Source organism: Danio aesculapii, chromosome 21 (genome assembly GCF_903798145.1).
Source record: "Danio aesculapii chromosome 21, fDanAes4.1, whole genome shotgun sequence".
NCBI lineage: Eukaryota > Metazoa > Chordata > Actinopteri > Cypriniformes > Danionidae > Danio > Danio aesculapii.
Window position 1 is genome coordinate 34,016,782 of NC_079455.1, and position 25,711 is coordinate 34,042,492.

The following is a 25,711-nucleotide window of genomic DNA, read 5'->3' on the forward strand; positions in this document are numbered from 1 at the left end:
TAGGGGGCTGTCTTGTCGTACTGCGTCTTTAAGGCTAGTCCTCCCCGCCCACTGTTTCTACGTGCCTTTCTGCGTGCCTTAATCTCCTCCCTCGAGTGCGTCAGACAACAGACAGACATAAAGGAAGCAGATCTCACATAGCGTTTGTGAGAAATACTACAGTAAGAACTTTACCAATGAGTATTTGTTGTGCAGTTGCATCGATGAGTCCCACACAACGTGTGTTTAACCGCTCCAATTGGCCCACCGTTTTTATGTTGTTAAATTGAAAAAAAGGACTGGGTGTGTTTATTTCACCCCAATATGAAGGTCTATACACTATACCTACATATATGTCTGTCTAAACAGCTTGAAAAGTAGATTTTTCACCATAGGTGCCCTCTAAAGCTCATAATTAAATAGAAAATGAGGTGAATAACTGCAAAAAGGTCAGCTTTTTGAGAAAAAAAGAACCACCCCTTTCAGATGGCTGGCTACGGGCCTGAGCGTTGTACATAATCATTTGCATGGACATACTAAAGTATTTGCAACTTGTTCAAAGAAAAAAGAAACACGATGTGAAGATTGAACGGGGAGTTTAAAAAATTACAATTCTGATCTGAAAAATGTACCAAAGTGACTCAGAAAAAATTATATCTAAGGTATGCAAAAAGCCTTTTGAATATGACACACCTTCAGTTTTATAACAGCAACAGTTAAATGCAGTAAGATTTTTTTTCCAACATTCTTTTTAGTTCGTTTTTTCGGCAGAAAGTGATAACAGATTTAAAACATAGGACAGGTACTTTTGTGATCTGTTGATATGGTAAACAAGATAATTGCCTGAATGCAAACGTGCACAATCACATGTGTATAACCACTTTTTCCCCCTCACCGAGTATGAGGAACTGCACGCTTGAAAGACGGTGTTATCATTACTGGCATAACAAACCTATCAAACTTGATCGCTGTTGAACTGATGAAGGAGAAGAATGCGAGAATCTCAGTTTTTGTTTTTTTTGTATAAAAAAAAAATGTAAATTATGGGCTCAAGTAGGCTAGAAAGAGACAAAACTTTGAATTATTTGCAGTTAAAATAAGTTGATTGCTTAAATGTTTACTGGCATGCACTCATAGCAAAGTTCATTAGATTTAAAGTCACTCTATTTTGCTTTTTTGGGTGATGTAAAATGGCTGGCAAGTGTCAGGGATCAAAGTGCATGATTAATGTGTCATTATATTAATCTAAGTGATTCTGATCTTCCTAAAAATGAGTCATTGATAATTCCTGTCATACTGCACAAACCTGCATGAAGTTGTTATAAATTTGCAAAATGCCAGTGTGCTTGGCCACTTAGTGAAGTTGTAGCTATAAAGCCTACATGATTGTGGTTTGTATGACGTGGGTTTTTGTGCCGTAAAAGCTTTTGCTTAAATTGATGTGGTCAACCATTCGCAACAGACTATGCCATGATTTGACCAATCAGAGCAGAGCAGGCTTTCGGAAAGGAGGGAGAGAGAGTCTTTTGAGAGACTGTGTATTCTTTAATAATTATTTCAGACTCCGTGAGAAAGAGCCGATGTTGCAATGTTTGTTATGATGAAATTAAAGTGTTTTTGAATTTTATAGATGCATTATTATTAGTAGGCAAGGCAAGTTTATTTTTATACTGACTGAACTCTTGGAATTTTTTATTTGCTTCCTAATGATCTGAGTGACCTGTTTGGTTTGTATTCAGTGAGCATATCTGTAATGTATTGAGTTGCTAGGCCATTTAGTGATTTATAGACACATAATAATGCTTCAAAATCTATTCTGAATGTACCTGGGAGCCAGTGTAAAGACCTGAGGACAGGTGTGATGTGCTCTGATTTCCCAGTTCAACTGTCTGACTGTCTTTTTGGGAAGGCCAGTCCATTACATGAGGAGTCCGTTACAGTAATCCACCCCGGTGGTAATAAAAGCATGAACAAGTTTCTCTAATTCCTCAATGGAAACAAAGCATCTAAATATTGTTCAATGTTTTTTTTGAGATGATAGTAATCTGATTAAGTGACTGCTAAAAAATGCATGATAAATAGGTTATTATATAAAAAATATAAGTGATTCTGGGCTTCCTAGAATGAGTCATTGATAACTCCTGTATTGCTCAAACCTGCATAAAGTTGTTATAAATTTGCATAATGCCAGTCTTGAAGGTCCGGAAGAGTTTGTGTTGTGAAGGAAAATTCTTTTAAGTTTTTGTTTAAATTGGCCTGGTCAGCCATTCATAACAGACTACACCATTATATGACCAATCAGAGCAGAGCAGGCTTTCGGAAAGGAGGGTTTTTGAGAGACTATGTAACTGGGTTAATGAGCAATTTCAGACTCCGTGAGAAAGAGCCGATGTTGCAATGTTTGTTATGAGGAAATTAAAGTGTTTTTGAATTTTATAGATGTATTATTTTTAGTAGGCAAGGCAAGTTTATTTTTATACTGACTAAACTCTTGGAATTTTTAATTTACTCCCTAATGATCTGAGTGACCTGTTAGGTTTGTATTCAGTGAGCATATCTGTAATGTATTGAGTTGCTAGGCCATTTAGTGCTTTATAGACACATAATAATGCTTCAAAATCTATTCTGAATGTACCTGGGAGCCAGTGTAAAGACCTGAGGACAGGTGTGATGTGCTCTGATTTCCCAGTTCAACTGTCTGACTGTCTTTTTGGGAAGGCCAGTCCATTATATGAAGAGTCCATTGCAGTAATCCACCCCGGTGGTGATAAAAGCATGAACAAGTTTCTCTAATTCCTCAATGGAAACAAAGCATCTAATTATTGTTCAATGTTTTTTGAGATGATAGTAATCTGATTAAGTGACTGCTAAAAAAATGCATGATAAATGGGTAATTATATTAAAAATATAAGTGATTCTGGGCTTCCTAGAATGAGTCATTGATAACTCCTATATTGCTCAAACCTGCATAAAGTTGTTATAAATTTGCATAATGCCAGTCTTGAAGGCCTGGAAGAGTTTGTGTCGTGAAGGAAAATTCTTTTAAGGTTTTGTTTAAATTGGCCTGGTCAGCCATTCGTAACAGACTACACAATGATTTGACCAATCAGAGCAGAGCAGGCTTTCGGAAAGGAGGGTTTTTGAGAGACTATGTAACTGGGTTAATGAGCAATTTCAGACTCCGTGAGAAAGAGCCGATGCTGCAATGTTTGTTATGAGGAAATTAAAGTGTTTTTGAATTTTATAGATGTATTATTATTAGTAGGCAAGGCAAGTTTATTTATTTAGCACATTTCATATGCAATGGGAATTCAAAGTGCTTTACATAAACAAGAAACAGCTATAAGAAAATAAAAACAACAAAGAATAACAATTATTAAAACAGATTAAAATGTGTTAAAACAGGTTTTAAAGAAATTAAAAAGAAAAGAAAGACAATAGTGTGATTTGTTGGACGTAGCACACTGCTCATTCTGTAATGGCACAGCAAAACAGATGTGCTTTTTTTAAGATTTGAATGTACCTAATGTTGGCGCACGTCTGATCATTCCTGGAACCTGATTCCAACAGTAGTTACTGAGGGTTCACCCTGCTTTGACTGAACACTTGGAATTTCTAATTTACTTGATCCTAATGATCTGAGTGATCTGTTAGGTTTGTATTCAGTCAGCATATCTGTAATGTATTAAATTCCTAGGCCATATAGTTGTTTATAGACAAGTAATAACACTATAAAATCTATTTTGAGTGTAACTGGGAGCCAGTGTAAAGACCTGAGGGCAGGTGTGATGTGCTCTGAATTCCTGGTTCTGGTCAGAATCCTGGCAGCAGTGTTCTGGATTAGCTGCAACTGTCTTATTATGTTTTTGGGAAGGTCAGTGATGAGTCCATTTCAGTAATCCACAAGTCCTCACTTGAAAACAAAGCATATAATTCTTGCAATCTTTTTGAGATGATACATGCTGATTTAGTTACTGCTTTGACATGACTACTGAAACTCAGATCTGACTCCAGAATCACACCAAGATTTGGGATTGTGAATGTGAAATGTCAGGGATAAAAGTGCATAATTGTGTTATTATATTAAAAAAATTGAAGTGATTCTGAACTTCCTAAAATGAGTCATTGATAATTCCTGTACTGCACAAACCTGCTTAAAGCTGTTATAAATTTGCATATTCCAATCTTTTCTCTACAGTAAAAAAAAATTCTTTAAATGTTTTGCTTAAATTGATGTGTTCGACCATTCGTAACCGTGACATACTATGCCATGATTTGACCAATCAGAGCAGACTTTCGGAGAGGAGGGGTTTTGAGAGACGATGTAAGTGGGTTAATGAGCAATTTCAGAGACTGTGAGAAAGAGCCGATGCTGCTATGTTTGTTATAAGTAAATTAATGTGCTTTTACATTTTTTGGAGTGTATTATTATTATCAGTAGTAGTAGAAATTGTATAATTAAATATTTTCCTAATTCTGGTGAATCACACATCGATGGAGAGAGGTGTGTGAATGAGAGTGCATTGGTGTTTCCCTGTGATGGGTTGCAACTGGAAGGGTAACTGCTGCATAAAACATATGCAGGATAAGTTGGAGGTTTATTCCACTGTGGCGACCCCTGATTAATAAATGGACTAAGCTGAAAAGAAAATAAACGAATGAATGTACATAGCATATGAGGAAACCAAATTAAGGTTGTTGTCATTACTATGGGGTTTGTTTCAACTCCGTGACACAAAAGATTGGATATTTTTTTACTAATCTTCACTCAATTTGTGTCCATACATCTATAGTTCATGATGTTTTGAGCTGAACAAATATAGTAAACTTTGAATTATCATTGAATCCACTTTTTATAACTCAGATTGAATTAGTGTAACAACATCAGCAACACACTGCCTGACAAAAGTCTAGTCATCGATCTCAGTTGTAAAAGCAACAAGTAATAACTTAATTCTAATAGTTATAATTCTAATAATAACTTATTCTTAATAAATAATAACAAGTTCTAGTTGATCATTTGGAAAAGTGGCAGAAGGTCGATTTTTCTGATGAATCATCTGTTGAACTGCATCCCAATCATCACAAATACTGCAGAAGACCTATTGGAACCCGCATGGACCTAAGATTCTCATAGAAATCAGTCAAGTTTGGTGAAGGAAAAATCATGGTTTGAGGTTACATTCACTATGGGGGCATGCGAGAGATCTGCAGAGTGGATGTCAACATCAACAGCCTGGGGAATCAAGACATTTGTGCTGCCCATTACATTACAAACCACAGGAGAGGGCAAACTCTTCAGCAGGATAGTGCTCCTTATACTTCAGCCTCCACATCAAAGTTCCTGAAAGCAAAGAAGCTCAAGGTGCTCCAGGACTGGCCAGCCCAGTCACCAGACAATGAACATTATTGAGCATGTCTGGAGTAATATGGAGGAGGAGGCATTGACTATGAATCCAAAGAATCTTGATAAACTCTGGGAGTCCTGCATGAACACTTTCTTTGCTATTCCAGATGACTTTATTAATAAGTTATTTGAGTCATTGCAGAGATGTGTGGATGCAGTCCTCCAAGCTCATGGGAGTCATGCATAATATTAACTCTTTTTTTCACTGCACCATGACTTTATATTTTATACTGTACATTATTTCTGTTAAGACTTTTGTCTAAGCAAAGTCAGACCTTACTGTCATAATTAAATAATTAAAAATCAAGGCATAATCATATTTTATTTTGGTAAAACAAGTGTAATCTAGAGGCCTTTGCCTTTAATATAAGCCACTTCTGATACCAAATGATCAACTAGAAGTTTTTTTGTTGTTGCTAAAACTTTGATAGGCGTCAACACTTTTGTCAGGCAGTGTATAATGAACAAATCATTTCAGAATTTAGTATTGACTGAACTATCCCTACAGCAATTAGTTTGAATTGTTTTGTTGTTTTATTTTGTATGTTTTTTTTTTTTTGTTTTTTTTTTTGCATTATAGATGCAAGATGTCCTTCATAAGCATGATCTGAAAGAAAATCTAGAAGTCTATTTTGTCACGTACAGCATGTGCTCTGCTGATATCTTCTTGTCAATCGTTAAGCTTCAGAAGAATGTGAAGATATTTTCCCTTTGTCAAAGTAGCGTTGAAGGAATGTTACTGAATGTTGAAAATATTAGTGTCCTAGTAGCTACTAAAATCAGCTGTCAGTCATCTATGCGGATTTTGACATTCTCTTTAAAAATGGTCACATACTGTTTTCAAAATATTTCAACAATGGCTGATTTATAACCTCTGTTGTTATTGCTCTAGGTGATATCAATGTAACTGAATGTTCCAGCTCATAGTGTTTCATTTATTATTTTTTTTGGCTGTGTATGTATTGCATTTGTTTTCCTTGTATTTTTTCATTTAAATTATCACATGATCATATATAATGATAGAGTGAGTAATTATGCTTCATTTCCCTCTTCATGTTTAAAACCGTCGTATATCATTTAGCAAGGCTTCGTATTCAAATCTCAAAAATTCCCTCAAAAAAGCCCTGATCCATTCCTTAATGCTGAATTGTTGCAGGTAGAAACCTAAACAACCCATTTGATCCATAGAAAACCAGTTTATTCACTATTCATGAATCGTTATTTGTCAGTGTGATATGAAAGCACATTTTTGCTAACTTCGCTTATTAGAAATCTTTCGTAAAGAAGTATCATAGGCTAAACAAAGAACAAAGACACACTTGTTTGGTGCGGCATTGCCTACATTCCTGAAGATATAGGCCACTTGAAATACAACAAAGGGTGCAATACAAACAACAATGAATCATCAGGAATGGGAGTGTTACTTTGGCATTACTATATCAGTGAGGTTGTATTATATAAAGGTTGTTAGTAAATTAAATAGCTTCTTCGAAATTGATTTTGCAACAGAGTTTAATGTCTAATTCCAAAAGTAAATTCCATTTCTCCAGGGAAAATGACAGGTTATTAATATCAGGGATATTGTTAGCTTTGAGGTTTTTAAATCAGTTGACATTATTTCAACATGTTTTTTTTTTTAAATGTGTTCATTCATTCATTCATTCATTCATTTTATTTTCAGCTTAGTCTCTTTATCAGGGGTCACCACAGATTCCCAAAATGTGGTAATATCATCGTATAACTTTTATTTTAAAGTGAGTAAATTGAAGTCCACATGAGATCCCAATGTACTATTTTTATTTTACTAGTGCGCACTGTCAGACTTAAGGTGAACAATCAATCCATGAAGGTTAAGCCTCTGAAAAATGAACTTGTTTTTGGTAAACTTTGATCAAAATCTCACTGTTCGTTTCCACTCTAGAATGTCAGTCTTTCACTGATGATGTCAATTTGGGTGAAATATGCTTTGCCACAGCCCCTCCAACCACTAGTTTGCTCTAAGTGAAAGGTAAAAGGAGGAGCGCGAAAACAAAACCCCGCCCCTTACTCAAGATTTATTGACATTTCAGAAATTCATCATCAAACTGAAATAAAAGTCTTCAACAACTTCAACCAGAAGCAGTATGGGCTCTATGCACAGCTAGAGTTTTAAAGCCAATGATAAACTTCCGGTGAAAGCTTAATGTGACTATTTTCAATTTCACAAGTTTGTTTTTACAGCATCGATGTTGTAATGTAATTACAAAACGTTCAGTTACATAAACCGTTCATTTAGTTGTTCAAGCGTAAACCGAGATGAAAGAGAGCCATCAGTAGCATCAGGCAAGCGCAGAAATTTCTTTGAAAATACTGAAGTAAAATAAACTGCCATATTTTAAAGACATGACGGGGGGAAATGGAATTTAATGCAGTGCTTCTTGTCCGATCTGAGACCCACTTCATATTGTATATCTAACAGGCAGTGAAGATTGCTGTTTTTTAAAGAAATCAGATCTTAAACGTGACAATTTTGGAATGGAAAGAAGCCTGGAAGCCCTTTGGCTGTCTGGCTGAAAAATAAAGGTCTGTGTGCATATATAGCCCATTTGTGCAGAAAAGCTACACATTTAAAAAAATACTTTAATCCTTATTCTGTCCTACAATTCTGTATACACCTTTATCCTTCAGGTCAAAAATGAACCACCAAACCTCTAAAATAAAGCAGCTAAATTTAATTTCAGTCCTTAAATCAGTTTCTGGTGATCTGTAGGCGTCTTTTCGTAACTTGCAGGGCCATGCGCACCTTGTGTAGTGCACATATATGGTGCATTGGTACTGTTAACGATTGTGAATTGCATTATGGGACTTTGATCTCTGTTCTGTTGATTTTGATGTGTAAAATTCAACTCTACATTTTAACAATGACTTTTATTGGCATTTAAGTAGTTTGAATTAATATAGAGAGAAATCAGTCTGTAAAATGACAAAGAATGTACTGGCAGTTTATTACAGGATTTTTATACTGGAATACACAACACTAACCCAGACAATTTATCCTGTTAAACTATTACAAATGTCAATAAAAGTCATTTTTTGTAACATTTCAGGGTTCAATGTCATTGGACGAAAGATCCAGATCCAATAATGCAATTCAAAAGCATAAATATACAGGGAAAAAATAAAAATATAAATCATTAAATGCAGAAAACTGCTAATTTATGGAAATATGCATTTGTGTGATTCTGAGGACAAGAAGCTAATAGAAAAAATCATATTGTCTCTAAACCTATTTATATGGAGAATTATTTAACATCTAAATGCTGTACCTTTATTAAGGTTGCCTCTTAGTGCTTAGAAGCTTTTGTCACCTCTTTCCTTAATTCTTGGCCCAATCCTTGGCTGAAAAATTGCAGATGGCTGCAAATTCATAGCATTTTTTTTTACAATAGTTCTTGTTCCAAAGCAGCTTTACAAAAGGTGCAAGATATTGCATTAAAATTACAGTAACAAAAAAATCTAAAGCAAAAATGGTTATGGTTTTGAGTGTGACACTAGCTATAAAGCGTATAGTTAATAGAACATGTACAGTATATAATGTAGTACAGAGATGCCCAAACTAGAACACGGGGGCCAAAGTTGGCCCATGGTAAGTTTTGATTTGGCCCAACACCCCATCTGAGAATGGGTTATGTATTGACTATCATTTCAAATTAAATGTAAAATTGTATTTGTTTGTTTTATTGTTAAGCTATAAACAAGATATCTGAAATTAAATGCTTCAATTTAAATGGTGTAAATTAATCAGATTTAGTTTAAAATGTACATACAATGGACTTCGGTGAGCGAATTAAGGCAAAGGCAGTTTCTGCTTGACCACTGTATTCCGCATTAAACTTCACTGTGTTATAAATGTCACTGTTTATGTTTTTATTGCAATAAGTTATAAGAAGTTATAATTTAAGAAAGTTATACTACATTAGTTAATACAATTCAAAGTCATGTTTTCTATTTATTTTGTTTATATAATGAAATTAATTAGGAAATTACCCATGGCAAATTTAATCCAAAATAGTTTGGTATATTTATCTTTGGCCCACAGCTATCAATGATATTTAATTTTTGGCCCGTCATACGAAAAACTTTGGGCACCCCTGATGTAGTAAGTAATGTAATGTAATGTAATTTTTGAAAAGGTGATGTCAGCTGAACTTCAACCTTATCTATCTTAAGCTGATTTGACTCAATCTGCATTGTAAAAAGCACTATTAAAATAAAGAGTTGAATATGTATGTAGTGTATAATATTTTTAATTAAGTAATCTGATCATTGCAATAAAAATGACATGATTTTACTTTCACTTTGCAACTGCTTTCTTCAAGTTGCATTGAATATATCAAAATCATTTGTAAACACAAAAAACAAGTGTATTTCCAAAGTGCAAAGGCCATCAAGTTTCAGTCCATGTAACAAAAACTTTGAAAATTTATTTATTTTTGTTCACTAACTTATTTTATATTCAAACTTACAAAACCCCATTCAAATATTCAGTAAGATTAATTGCTGTTGTATTTAGTGAAAACCAGTTTAAGTGTACACCTACTTTTGAACTTTCCCTTTGATTCCGTATGGCATTTAGCCCACTGAATATGATTTCATTATTGCTTCACTTTGAAATATATAAAAGTATTTGCAGTCATTAAGGCGTGGACAGACCCTTTTTTTTTTTTTTTTGGCATCTCTGATTTATTGACATTCCGGTCCAAAGACAAAGAAAGACATAATGTGGGTGGAGGTGTTAAAAGAAGTCATCTTTTGTCTTTGGATGCGGAAAAAGGAGTTTTCAATAAGGAAACAACTACTTCCCCCCAGAAAGTGTTACATTGAACTATAAATAAAATGTTGTATAATTGTAAAACAATTGTGTTACCTGTTGTTAAATGCATCAATGAAATATTTGGCACAAAATATTACACTTTTTAATGTGCCTCAACACTGTTTGAAGAATTATATACTGTACAGTAAAATATAATCAACAAAGAAAATGTAAATGAAAACTAAATGAAAACCCTTATTTTTTGACTGTCTTAGTCCTATCACTTTAAAAACAACAAACACAGTACATCTCTATATATTTAGACTAAAACACTGGTTTGGTTTGTATTTATTTATTTATTTGTGTAAGTAAACATGTATGTTTGTCCTTTCATTTTAGTTGTCTATTATTTCTTTAATTTTACTTCCCAAAATAAATCCTCATTGCACTTAACAAGTTTACAATGATAATAAAGCTTGTTAACAAGCTTTGTTAATTAATCAAGGAATTATAATGTTTTGTTTCGTTATTTCATCTTCATTTACAAGTAGCAGGGTATTTAGAGCTACTGTATATTTCTGTCCATTTGCATCTCTTCCCTTTGTGCCCCTTGGCAGCACAGTCGCAAACTACTGTTACACCTAAAAACATTTTCATAATCCCTTAGTGTCACGGCGGCGCCACACATGGTGGTCATGGTCCTTTTGAAGTGTCACCCTCTGTATATAACCATAGTAAGATGACATTGCACAAAATGGCCAAAAATGCTGTTGTTGGTAGAAATTGACAGTAAAATGTTATTTGTACTGTTATTTTACATGTATTTATTAATATAACTTACTATACGAAGTATACTGTACATACAAACACTTTTTTTCATATACTTTCAATCGTTTTCATAGTTGTTTTTATCTTGGTGTGATTCTGGAGTCAGATCTGAGTTTCAGTAGTCATGTCAAAGCAGTAACTAAATCAGCATGTATCATCTCAAAAACATTGCAAGAATTAGATGCTTTGTTTGCAGTAAGGACTTAGAGAAATTTGTTTATTCTTTTATCACCAGTAGGGTGGGTTGCTGTAATGGACTCCTCACTGATCTTACCAAAAACAAAGTCAGACAAAACCGTTTCATTGTAGTCAATATATTCAATCTGGTTTTATTTGCTTTGTATTTAACATCACTGAGATACTATTGCAGTTTTAATTGTTTTACATTTATTTTCCCTATACATCAGAGTTTTTTATTTCAGTTATTGGTTCTGTGTGCAACAAAATAGATTTTAGCTTAATTTCTGCTTATATAATGTATAATAATCTTGATTAAAAGCTTAATTGAACATTGATTTGCTTCCTAAAAGCCAGATCTTTACAGTGTTTAGAGTGTAGTGTATAATATAGTGTATTTTGATGTGTGTTTTGGTTATTTTGTTTAATGTTTTGTCATTTTTTATGTATTCTTAATGGTGTATATTTTATAAATAAAAATTGTTATTTTGTACATCAAATTAAAAAAAAATTTAGATTTTAATGTTAGAAAACTGAAAAAAGGATCAATTCAAATGATCTGATAAATTCTAATTGATTATATCTAATAATTTGAATTAAATTGTAATGAAGTAATTTTAATAGAAGAAAATGTGCAATATTTTTGTATATTATACATATATTTTATTCTCTATCTAAAGTAACTTACCAGATTTTTTGAAGGTGTCATTTTGACATTCTTTACAAATGGTTGCACTACTTATCTGATGTGTTATATCTGACCTTTGGCGTCACCTCGGTTTGACCCGTATTTCAAAAACTCAATACATACATTGTATGAGCAAAAATCGTCCCACAGAGCACAACACTTCCTTTGTTCAGGTTTGACAGCAAAGAAGGAGTTTGTTAACATCAACTAAATGAATACTAGAGGAATTCTTTACCCATAGCCAAAAATACAGAACACATCTACTTTCATATTTCATCTAGTTTCTCAGCAATGAAAGTTTGTCTATATTATTGTGTAGTAATTGATTTGAAAAACAGAGACATATTGATTATTTTAGAAAAAATACTAGGTTTCAAGACAAAATATTTTTAAGGTTAACCCTTGTGTGTTTATTTTAGTGTTTGGGGCTGTTTTTGCCCCATTGACTTCCATTATAACCAAATTTTTTAATTGCAAAGCCATGACACCAAATATTCATGCATTTTTGTGTGTTGGTGGTTTTCCCTGTTGGCAAGAGATAAAATTTTGTCATTTTTACTGTTGATCATCAGTTGGTATTAAATCCCTTTAGATAGGCCTGTGCAAAAAAGTTACTGGCTTTTATATGGAGTTCTATAAAGCAAAGCAGCAGATTACACAGTGTGTGTGTGCATGCGTGCGTACGTGCGTGCGCATAAATACACTTACAGTACAATGTTTACTATGTTCTGAGAGCTTGCTTATTTTGATGTTCTCAGACAATGTATGCCCTCAAAGGTCTCTCTCACACACATACACACACTATACTCCATATAAAAGTTAGAAACTACGCTTTTTTTGCACTGCAACTGATGAGCAACAGTAAAAATTACAAATCTGACCTCTTCCCAACAAGGAAAACCAGCAACAATCAAGAATGCATGATTACTATCTATGGTGTCATGCCTTCACAAAAATGTTGTTATAATGGAAGTCAATGGGACAAAAACAGACCCAAACATAACAAATGAGTAGTTTTTGAAAGCTTTCAAAGAATTTTTCGAAAATATGCATGCAAATAAGGTTTGTCATCAAAAATCATTCCATTTGCTGAATCACAAAGAAAGTTGTGACAACATTTAGACTCAAAATCCCCCAGTGTGGATGAAAACATCCCCAACAGCACCCAAGGGTTAACATTTTCCAGTTTTTGCTTTATCTTTTTGTAATCATTTGCACACCTATACGGTTTATTTGACGGCTACTTTTTCACACCTGCCGAAGAATAACCACCTTATTGAATGCAAAAGATCTATTTCATAACATCCTCGCCTCCATGTTTAAAAGACTTCTTCTCCGAGAAAAGATTCTTTTGCGCTTAGTCACAAAACTATATATGATTTTATGTTTGTTTGGGCATAGAGTACCTTTATCTTAGCTTGCAATGACGTTGTGCAATCGCCACGGATGTATACAGTTGAGACAGTTGATCCGTCTGGTTTCTGTCCCGTCAGCTTTGGTTTCTCCCCAGTGAAGTCAGGAGATTATTAGTCTGTGCTTTTTATTTGTTTTAAATCCTTGTCTGGTGGCTTTTGTGTCATAAGTTGGAAAGCATGCTGTTTGTTTGCTGCAAAGTCACTGTAAATTAAACCGAAAGGCTGTTCTTAGAAGTTTAGGTCGTGGTTTTCCTGAAAGCTTGAAATTCAATGCATAGCTTACTCAAATATGTAGACACCGGCTAGTATTGTGTTTCCAGAAAGAACGCATGCTTCAGGAAGATTGCAGGTCTTTGAAGGTTAGGTATTTATTACATGGCGTGCAAGATTGATGTTTTTATGGTCTGCATCCTCAAAATGTCATTTCTGTTTTTCACAGTTATCTTGAAACTTATATTTAAGAAAACGACTTCTGTTCTTAAGCCAAAATTAGAGAGAAACCTATCATTTGCAAAATTTCCAGGTCACTGCTATATACTGTAACAAGAATAATCCTGACAGCAGTTTTAAGCATATTTCATAGTGAAGTATACTATAAAAACATTAAAAATAAAGACACTTTAAGATCCTTAGAACTGTTTGTGTTAATCTGGAACTGGTGGTCTAATCCATAGTTGTCTGTTAACTCTGTTTAAATTCTAGACCCAGTTTCCAGTTTTTACTGACATTGGAAGATGAAGAGATGTAGATATGAACAGGGTCAAGATCTGAAGTGGAAAACAAGTGAAATCCAGTTAGAAACCAGTGATGTCTAGTGGGAAACTAGTGATGTTCTGTGAGAAACCAGTGATGTCCAGTGAGAAACCAGTGACGTTCAGTGAGAAACTAATGATTTCTTGTGAGAAACTAGTCATTTCCTGTGAGAAACTAGTGATGACCTATGAAAAACTAGTTATTTTCTGTGAGAAACTAGGGATTTCTTTGATAAACTAGTGATGTCCAATGAAAAAACTAGTGATGTTCTCTGAGAAACTAGTGATTTCAGTGAGTTACTAGTAATGTCCTGTGAGAAACTAGTAAGTTCTTTGAGAAACTAGTGATTTCAGTGAGACACTAGTGATGTCCAGTGAGAAACTAGTGTTTTCAGTGAGAAACTAGTGATTTCTGTTAGAAACTAGTGATTTCTGTTAGAAACTAGTGATGTCCTGTGATAAACTAGTGATGTCCAGTGAAAAGCTAGTGGTGTTCTCTGAAAAACTAGTGATTTCTTTAAGAAACTTGTGATTTCTGTGAGAAACAAGTGACTTCTTTGAGAAACTAGTGATTTCTGTGAGAAAATAGTGATGTCCTGTGAGAAACTAGTGATTTCTTTGAGAAACTAGTGATTTCAGTGAGGTACTGTACTAGTGATGTCCAGTGAGATTCTATTGATGTCCAGTGAGAAACTAGTGATTTCTTTGAGAAACTAGGGATTTCAGTGAGATACTATATTGTCCTGTGAGAAACTAGTGAGTTCTTTGAGAAACTAGTGATTTCAGTGAGGTACTAGTGATGTCCAGTGAGAAACTAGTGATGTCCAGAGTGAAACTAGTGATGTCCTGTGAGAAACTAGTGATTTCTTTGAGAAACTAGTGATTTCAGTGAGGTACTAGTGATGTCCAGTGAGAAACTAGTGATGTCCAGAGTGAAACTAGTGATGTCCTGTGAGAAACTAGTGATTTCTTTGAGAAACTAGTGATTTCAGTGAGGTACTAGTGATGTCCAGTGAGAAACTAGTGATGTCCAGTGAGATTCTAGTGATGTCCTGTGAGAAACTAGTGATTTCTTTGAGAAACTAGTGATTTCAGCGAGGTACTAGTGATGTCCAGTGAGAAACTAGTGATTTCTTTGAGAAACTAGGGATTTCAGTGAGATACTAGTGATGTCCAGTGAGATTCTAGTGATGTCCAGTGAGAAACTAGTGATTTCTTTGAGAAACTAGGGATTTCAGTGAGATTCTAGTGATGTCCAGTGAGAAACTAGTGATGTTCTGTGAGAAACTAGTGATTTTTGTAAAACACTAGTGATTTATTTTCTGTGTAATCTTTATATGTTCTACAATCCTTGCTGTTGTCTAATTATAGATCACTAAAATTGTGTTTGATATAAAGTTTATTTTTCAGTACTTTGCTTTCTATTTTACTAGCATGCACTGTAAAAAATATCTGTAAGTATAAGTTTCTCAACATGAAGGGATTGTGTGGAACACAGCATTTTATTACAGTGTAAAGCTACAAAAAAATTATTTTTGAATAATGAAGATGACATTATGTGTGGAAAAATGAGTTGTGGAATAATGTGTTCTTTAATTGTTGTGACTGTAGGTCAGTGGAAGCAGTGCTGTGAGGAACTCATGAAGATTGAGGAACCGTCGGCAAGAAAAACAGTGTCAGTGACGTTAAAACAAGGCTCTCTGTTTCATGAAATGGGTAAGTGCATAATGTTTTTTGTTTGTTTTTTTGTTTTTTTTTGAGAATGACCCTTTATTACATTAAAACTGGCTTCCCATGCTTCTTGAAAGTACTTGAATTTTAGCCACGTCTGGAGATGGACATCACCGCTGCACCTTCCCCATGTTGGTATGTCAGGATACCAGCTATTATCAGTATTTAACGTATTTTAGACTAGTTTCAGCTCAAATTGCAACAGTGAGTGTCTGAAATAATGTCTGATTGCGACCCAGTGAGCATTCTAATCACTGTGTGAGGCAGTGATTTAACAAATTTGTCTAAAAAATGTTGAATTCCTTCAAACTTGTAAGATCTTTTTAAACTAACAAAAAAATTGATACAACAAACGATACATTTTTATCAATATTAGAGAAATTGTGTGGTATTTAATTATTAGCAACTTCTACTCAATTGACTTGAATGGATTTAATTAACCACAACTGCTCAAAAAGGTCAAAAATGTATTAATCTGAAAATTTTGAAAGTACTGTAGCTGTTAAGTAAAATATTAGAGGCCTTTTATGACTGGTAAGTGCTTAAAGTCCTTAATTCCTTAAAAGAACAGGAATTATATACATCAGGGGTGGGCAAACTCGATCCTTGAGGGCTATTGTCCTGCATAGTTTTGCTCCAGCCATAATCAAACTCTAGCTGCGGTCACACTACAGTTTGAGCTTGCGAAATTCTGTCATAAGGCGCTGCGAAAAGGGGAGAGATTAAACAAGTTGATTAGACATTTAGATTGCTCCATCTTTTAAATTTCTGTCCAGAGAGGTCATGCTTTGATCCTCGATTGGTCTTACGCAGTCAAGTGATGCGATTTCGCAGGTCAGAGTTCACCAAGCTTGAACTTTGCAAAGCAGTGAACTGCTAAACTTGACGCATGAACTTGCATTTCCGGTCTGACGCATTCGCGTGCGTATGAATGGAAATCTATGTAAAGAAAATTGCAGTGTGACCGCAGCTTCTGTCTGTAGCTTTGTAGTGATCTTGAAGACACTGATTAGTTTGTTCTGGTGTGTTTGATTAGTGTTGGAGCAAAACTCTGCAGGGACACCGGCCCTCAAGGATCAAGTTATACATACTATACATACTATAATTGTAGATTGTAAGTCTAATAATTGTAAGTCTAATAATAAATTATATAAAAATTTATTTGTTTATTTGTTGACATGCAGTAAAAACGCTACAATGTTGCAACACACAGTAAGTGAACTACTGAACCAGGATGATATGATCTATTTATGCTATTTACCATTTGGTTATGATATCCTTTTGTGCTAAACCTGATTCTTATCTCTAGCAGTCAGTGCTGTTTACATTGCACCAGCATCATTCATGTCATTTTTTTTCTACAGCATTCGGTATTTACGCATATTTCCATTGAGCTTAAGAATTGATCAAATTAACTAGATTAGTTGAGTTGAAGTGAATAAAGATTTGTGAAAGTTGTCTTTAACTCATTAATTTATTAGGTGCAACTGCAGATTATTTCATGTAGTTAGTGTTTTATAGATTTTATAGATTATGGATATCTAGATCAGGGACGCTCAACCCTGTTCCTGGAGATCTACCTTCCTACAGATTTCAGCTCCAACCTTGAACAAACACACCTGAACCCTTTAATTTAGAGCTGAACAGCACTTGATAATTACAGGCAGGTGTGTTTGATATGGGTTGCAACTGAAATCTGCAGGAAGGTAGATCTCCAGGAACAGGGTTGGTCACCCCTGATCTAGATCATCTTTGCAGTCGATTATAATGGATTGTAATTTACATAAACATGTATCTGATATGTGTGAGACTGCTGGCTGATGATTATTAATTATTCAAATCTACTAGAACTGAAACTATAACCTGCTAAAAATACCTCAAATGATTCTTGGCTGGCATAAAATAATGTATTTCATATGTAGTATTTAGTAATATATATATTATATTTAGTAAAATAATATTTAAAATACAAAGTTCATTCATTCATTTTCCTTCAGCTTAGACCCTTTATTCATCAGAGGTCGCCACAGCGGAATGAACCGCCAACTCATCCAGTATATGTTTTACACAGTTGGTCCTTCCAGCAGCAACCCAGTACTGGGAAACACCCATACACACTCATTCACACTCATACACTACGCCCAATTTAGTTTATTGAATTCACCTATAGCGCATGTCTTTAGACTGTAAACACGAGGAGAACATGCAAACTTCACACAGAAATGCCAGCTGACCTAGTCGGGACTCGAACCAGCAACCTTCTTGCTGTGAGATTCAGAAGATTTCAGACACTTTCCTGCAGTGTGACAACAGCTGCGATGAGCGTCAATCCAAGAACCAATAAGAGCTCAGAATTTGATGACGTGATCCATGTGCCAGTTCAAATGACGGCGGGGAAATGTCAAAACAGTTTTTTTTCTTTCTGGTTTTATTATTGAGACTCGCTGTGTGCAAAATTACCGCCACAGATTGTTTAAGTTTGCTGTGAGGAATCATTTCAGAACGCGGGATAGAGAAAGTGTCACGAGTGGATGACGTCAAACTCCGGGGGCCGTCTTTCATGTTTGGGGCGTTCAGTCTGACTTTATGACAGCTGAGATCTTACAGTGTGACATGAGAGCCATGTTCCTGCAGTCTGACAAGCTACAATCAGGATTATAAAAAAATTGCACAGTGTAATCCGGCCTTAAGACGAAGGAAAATGAATGAATGAATGAATGAATGAATGAATGAATATCTTATTCATTCATTCATTCATTCATTTTCTTTTCGGCTTAGTCCCTTTATTAACCTGGGGTCGCCACAGCAGAACCACCAACTTATCCAACATAAGTTTTACGCAGCAGATGCTCTTCCAGCCACAACCCATCACTGGGAAACCCATACACACTCATTCACACATATACATACACTATGGACAATTTAGCTCACCCAATTCACCTGTACCACATGTCTTTGGACTGTGGGGGAAACCGGAGCACCCGGAGGAAACCCACGCAAACGCAGGGAGAACATGCAAACTTCACACAGAAAAACGCCAACTAACCCAGCCGAGGCTTGAACCAGCGACCTTCTTGCCGTGAGGTGACAGCACTACCTACTGCGCCACTGCGTCACCATTTCAATATCTTATTATTCAGGAATATAGTAAGAATTATTTTGTATGTTAATAAATCCTTTATTAAGTCAACTTGATTTGTTTTGTGAGCTAATCTAAAGTGATTTATGCCTTGTAAACTAAACTATTAAAATAAACTACAACATTCTCTCAGGGATGCTATAAAAATAACACCGCATAGCACACACAGTGTCATGTATTGTCATTAAATTTAATTGTCACCTTTGCGAAATAACATAATGCATTCTTTCCCATTTAATACCTTTCATTTAATGATTTTGAACTTCTAACCTTGTTTCATCCTAAACCCTGCTACCTTTTGCACGCGTCTTTAAATAAACAAAAGATATTTTTTGTTTATATTCTAGATATTTCTTGACATTTCGATTTAATCTAGCATATCGTACATTACTACGCCTACTGAGAGAAAAATCCACCTGTTTCACCTGTGACTGTATCAGGCATGTTGTGGTGTTAATTTGAGCGTCCCCACCCTGTAGGTGAGGTTAGTTGTGTTAGTTGACAGACAGGTGAAGCAAGAGTCGATGCAGACGTGCCGTCAGGCTATTCATTTCTCATGAGGCTTATCGAGGCGTTGAACCAAGAGGAATCTTGTCTTTAGACTGCCGCTCTTCACAGATCCAAACAAAGACCCCAGACTAATGTAGATTGTGGCAGTGCAGGTGAACAGGGTAAAACAAGTTCTCCAGTTGAGTACTTTTTAAAAGTTTTACATTTAAATATGCAAATGAAGCATTACATTTGCATACAGAACAGTAATGTGAACATTAATTGGGTTAGGTAAAGTTCTAATATAAATAACATTTCACTGTTTTCATTGTTAAATGTCATAAATAAGTAGGCAGGTTATGTATGAACAAACCCATTTGTAAATTTAAATATGCAAATGTAGCATTACATTTCTACCACAGTAATCTGGACATTAATTGGATGAAGTCAAGTTAAAAATTATTGTGTTTTTCCTAAGAAAATAAATAATATTTCTTTGTTTTCACTGGAAACTGTTATAAATAAGCAGGTCGTTTTTGTCATTTGTAAATATAAATATGCAAATGAAGTATCACATTTCTAGCACAGTCATCTGAACATTAATTGGATGAAGTCAAAGTTAAACATTATTGTTTAATTGGTAAGAAAATAAATAACATTTCACTGTTTTCCCAGTAAAATGTCATCAATAAGCAGACAGGTTTTTTTTGTCATGAAGCTTTACATTTCTAGCACAGTAATCTTAATATTATTGGATGAAGTTTAAAAAGTCATGTTTCATTTATTTAATTCTTTTCAAAATTGATCTCTGATTAACTTTGAACTTTAAATATGCAAATGAAGCATTACATTCTTCTTCTTCCTCTTCTTCATTATTATTATTATTATTATTATCATCATAATTATTATTATTATTATTATTATTATTATTATTATTATTATTATTATTATTAATAATAATAATAATAATAATAATATTTATTCAAATGAGACATTTGGGAGTCTTTTTTATCACTCTATAATTTAGAAAATACTGTGAACTGTCAGAAAATAAATAAAATTCAAATATTTTTTTCTATAATTAAATTTTGTAAATATTCAGGCAAGTTATGCATAAACAAATCCATCCGTAAATTTAAATATGCAAATGAAGCATTACATTTGCATACATTTGTAGTGCAATAATCTGAATAAAATTGGATGAAGTTTAAAAAAAATTATTCATTTATTTATTTTTTTTTATTTTTTTCTTTTATTTTTTTTTTTTTTAATTTGTTCTGATTAATTTAGAAAATAGTTCAAACAGTCAAAAACTAAATAATAATATTTCACAGTTTTTTGTAGATTAAAATATTATGCATTAACAATGCAGTTTATGCATTAACAAATTCATCTGAATAAATAAATAAATAAATAAATAATCAATTTATTTATTTATTTATTCAAATTAGATATTTGGGAATCTTTTTATCACTCCTAGATTTTGAAAATACTGTAAATTGTCAGAATATTAAAAAGATTTCACAGTTTTTGGATAATAAAATGTTGTATATAATCAGGCAAATAATCAAACTATGCATAAACAAATCCATCCATAAATTTAAATATGCAAATAAAGCACTACATTTCCATATATTTCTAGTGCAATAATCTGAATATTATTGGAAGTCAAGGTCAAAATTCTTGTTTCAGTAGTCTGTTTGTTTTTCAAAATTGGATTTTGGGAATGTATTTTTGTCACTTCACAATTTAAACAGTTTCTGTCAAATAAAATGTTGTGAATAAACAGATTCTGTATGATCAAATCCTTCTGTAAAAACCTTAAGAATACAGAAATGACTAAAACTGTGAAGTTTGTTGTTTGTACTTGTTAAAATAGGGTGATTCGACTCACTTTGAGAAAACTGTCTTTAAAATATATATATATATTGTAATTGAAATCTACAGACACAAACTGATAAAGTTTAACAGAAAAAACATTCTTATACCCTTTACATTAGATTACAAAAAAAATACTACTATTAAATTTCACTACTAAGTAATTTTCCTGCAGACCTAAAAACAAAAAAACAAACAAACAAAAAGAGAAACTATTATGAAAAAGTGAATCATGTGTTTGCTGACTGTCGTTTCTTTACTTCATATTGCATAACTCACTTGAAAACAAAACTGCTTGACCTTTATGAAAAAAAGTACACAATTGTTTCACAATTGTATGATGTATCTTTCCTTCAGGGAAACAAATAACCGGATATCTTTGAATAATATTTTAAACAGAATAAATTCCTCAGACCCCAGTGGTATTCTTGGCAAAACAAAAACTAAAAAAAAAATCTTTGTTTGTCTCTCAGACGAATGAAAGTCTTACAGGTTTGGAATGGCGTGACAGAGTCATTTTTTAGGTGTCAATCTCTGTATCGTTAATTGACACAGTATGTTAAACATGCAACATGTACAATAGCCCTATTTAAATGATATGGACATGATAATGAGGGCTGTCAAAGCAAATATGCGTGATTTATGAAATGTTTTTTTAAAGCCAATATTTTGAAAACACATCTTCATAGATGTATTTTAGAAGTCATTTTCATTCAGGTTTTAGGTGATTTAAGTTGTTTAAAATATTCTGATTTTTCAATTAATGTTTTTATATTTAGATTTATTTGTTTTACATTAAGAAACAATATTCAGTTGTAAATGTGCTTGACCTTTTGTGCAGAATTATCATAATGTATCTCTGTACAAACAGAACTCTAAAAATGATTGGTCATTTTTTTTTCTGATTGTTATAGGTTTTTAATAAAAATAAATGTTCTTAATATATTTGGAATGATGCTTCCAAATATTTATTAAATTGCAATAATGATGCTCAATTAAAAACAAATGTGTCACCTTCTGCCTTTCAATTCTATTGGTATAATGGTATAATTCTATCAGCAATCAACTTGTTTTTCAATTACATTTTTAAATAATAATAGGTGAATATAATAGGTGAATATGGTTGTATAATTTATTTTTAAATGTTTATCTTTGAAATGTAATGTGAATATATGGTGTTTTACAGTAATATTTAGTTAAATGTTCATAATGCCTTTATCTAACAGACATTTAAAATGAATTAGAACTATAATGGTAATTTAAAATGTGATTTATAATGGTATTTAAAATGATATAATGGTAATTTAAAATGTAATTTATATATTTTGCTCAAAACATATTTTATATTTTGTAATTTGAGTTTTTAAATTCATGTCTTTTGTAATTACATTTATTTACAATATTAAACCGTATTTATTTACTTTCTTACAAGTGATAATCATTCAATTTTTTTTTTGCAAACAATATTTTCAACCTACGAAATTTCAAATTTAAGAAAACATTTTTGGTCACTTTTGTTAATCTGTTCAAATGTATGTATTAAAAAAAGAAAAATATTAAAATGAAACTAACAGACATTTGTTTATAAAACAAGAGACCCACAGCCACCATATATTATTTTTTTTCCAAGTAAAAATGTATCTGCCATACCATCTTTTATCTAACAGCTGTAGAATTCCTAGAACAACAGCAACAAAAAAACCTTGACGACAAATTCACAAGCTCTCCAATTACGCGGTTTGTGAAATATGTTCTCTATTTGCTTAAGAATAATATACAGTGTGTTCATTAGAAGAGTGTTCTTGCATTATGATGCTATTATATATTGTCATTCTGCCATTATTTAATGAGTGGCATAAAATGGTCTTAAAATGACAATAACATCGTTTATCGCAGTTTATTTTGGTGATATATATCGTGCAACAAAAAATAGATATTGTGACAGGCCTACAGTAGTTGGTGGTTCATTTTGCTGTGGAGACTGCTGATAAATAAGGGAGTAAGCTGAAGGAAAATGACTGAATATTTTAAATGTAAAGTTAATATATGATGTTTTACAGTAATACATTTTTAAATATTCATAATGGCTTCATCTAACAGACCTTTTAAAATAAAATTAATTATAATGGTCATTTAAAATGTGCATAATTTATACAATTTGCATAAAACATTTAAATATAAGAGAAGTTTTAATATTTTGTCATTTGTGGATTTTAATTCATGTCTTTTGTATTTATTTATTTATTTTTAATATTAAACAATATTTATTTACTTTCTAACAATGAATAAACATATTTACGTTTGACTATTCTTATGCAGAATGAGCAACCTCTATTTGCAAACAATGTAAAAATGTGTAAATGACTACAAACTTCCAAATTTAAGAAAACATTTTTAATCACTTTAGTTAATCGGTTTAAATGTATGTATTAATGTAATTAACTTCTTATTATGAAACTGATCTGCATTTGTTTAAAACAACAGACCCACATCCACCTTATTTTATTATATTTTTTTAAGTAAAAATGTATCCGCCATACCATCTTTTATCTAACAGCTGTAAAATTCCTAAAACAACAACAACAAACAACTTGACACATTTACAAGCTCTCCAACTACGCGGTTTGTAAAATATGTTCTCTATTTGCTTAAGAATTAAATATTATGTTTCATTTGGAAGTGTATAATGATATATTGTCATTCTGGCATTACATAATGAGTGGTATAAAATGGTCTTAAAATGACAATAACATTGTTTATCGCAATTATATTTTGGTGCAATATATCGTGCAACAAAAAATAGATATCGTGACAGGCCTAGTTGGTGGTTCATTCTGCTGTGGTTATCCCTGATAAATAAGGGACCAAGCCGAAGGAAAACGAATGAATCTTTTAAATGTAAAATTAATATATGGTGTTTTACAGTAATACATTTTAAAATATTCATAATGGCTTCATCTAACAGACCTTTAAAATAAAATGTATTATTATGATAATTTAAAATGTGCATAATTTATTCAATTTGTATAAAACATTTAAATATAAGAGAAGTTTTTATATTTTATAATTTGTGTATTTTAATGCATGTCTTTGTATTTATTTATTTGACTATTCTTATTTCACAAATATCTGTAAAAAATCTGTGAATTACTACAAACTTTCACTTTCTGTCCCTTTTTATTTTAATCTGTCAAAATGTATGTATAAAAAAGTATTCATTTCTTAAATAGAAACCAATGTGCATTTGTTTAAAACAACAGACCCACAGTCACCATATTTAATTAGGTTTTTTTAAAGTAAAAATGTATCCGCCGTACCATCTTTTATCTTACAGCTGTAAAATTCCTAAAACAACAACAACAAAAACCTTGACACATTTACAAGCTCTCCAATTACGCTGTTTGTAAAATATGTTCTCTATTTGCTTCTAGTTTCACCATCATCATCATCATCATCGTCATCCTCCCAGTCCAGAAACCCTCTGCTGCCCCTGAACAGACCAGTTTCTTCCGAAATCCAGAGTCTGCTGTCCACCTATTATAATGACAGGTGAAGATAAGCACGCACACACGCAAACTCGTGTCTCGTGCCCTTATATGCACTGAAGGCATGCATGTTGTAAAACAGCATCTTCTAGTACTTGCACCAGATCCCCTCAGATCAGATGATCATGCATTGTACGCAATGTTCCAGTGACACCTGAATGACTTTTAGGCATCCTAGTTAATTGTAGTGCATTGAAGTGGCCTTGCTGCATGCAAAATCACTGACATTCAAAATGTTTGTGTAGGAAACTTCGTCAACCCTCCCAATTTTCTTGATGGTGGGATATTGGAATCCATATATTGGTCTTAAGTGAAATATGAGGGTTTGGTTCTTTTTGTTTGAGTTGTTTTGTGTAGTTAGACATAACCAAAATGAAATAGTATATGCATTTTATTTGTTTGATTATTTTCTTTGCGAAAATGTTTTGCTATACAGTTACAGTCAGAGGCTTTCTGAATTATTAGCCCACCTGTATATTTTCCACAATTTCTGTTTTACAAAAAGAGTTTTTTTTTCAACAAATTTATAAACATAATAGTTTTAATAACTCATTTCTAATAACTGATTTATTTTATATTTGCCATGATGACAGAAGACAATATTTTAAGATGCTAGTATTCAGCTTAAAGTGCATTTTAAAGGCTTAACTAGGTTAACTAGGCATTGTATACTAGTGGTTTGTTTTGTAGACAGTCAAAGCAAAAAATATTGCTTAAGTGGGCTAATAATTTTGATCTTAAAATTGTATTTTAAAAATTAAAAACTGCTTTTATTATGGCCGAAATAAAACAAATAAGACTTTCTCCAGAAGAAAAAATATTCCAGAAAATACTGTGAAAAATTCTTTGCTCTGTTAAACATCATTTGGGAAATATTTAAAAAAGAAATAA

The 25,711-nt window shown here is 32.9% G+C and overlaps 1 protein-coding gene across 1 annotated transcript in view; it reads left to right on the forward strand.

Annotated features, from left to right (window-relative positions):
* rtknb (rhotekin b) overlaps positions 1–24,828 on the forward strand; it is a 57,223-nt gene extending 32,395 nt beyond the window's left edge. Inside the window, exons 11-12 of the mRNA XM_056447065.1 lie at positions 15,650–15,754; positions 24,707–24,828. Coding sequence (XP_056303040.1) covers positions 15,650–15,754; positions 24,707–24,828 — 227 coding nt within the window. The remainder of the gene's footprint in view (positions 1–15,649; positions 15,755–24,706) is intronic.
* The last annotated feature ends 883 nt before the right edge of the window (positions 24,829–25,711 follow it).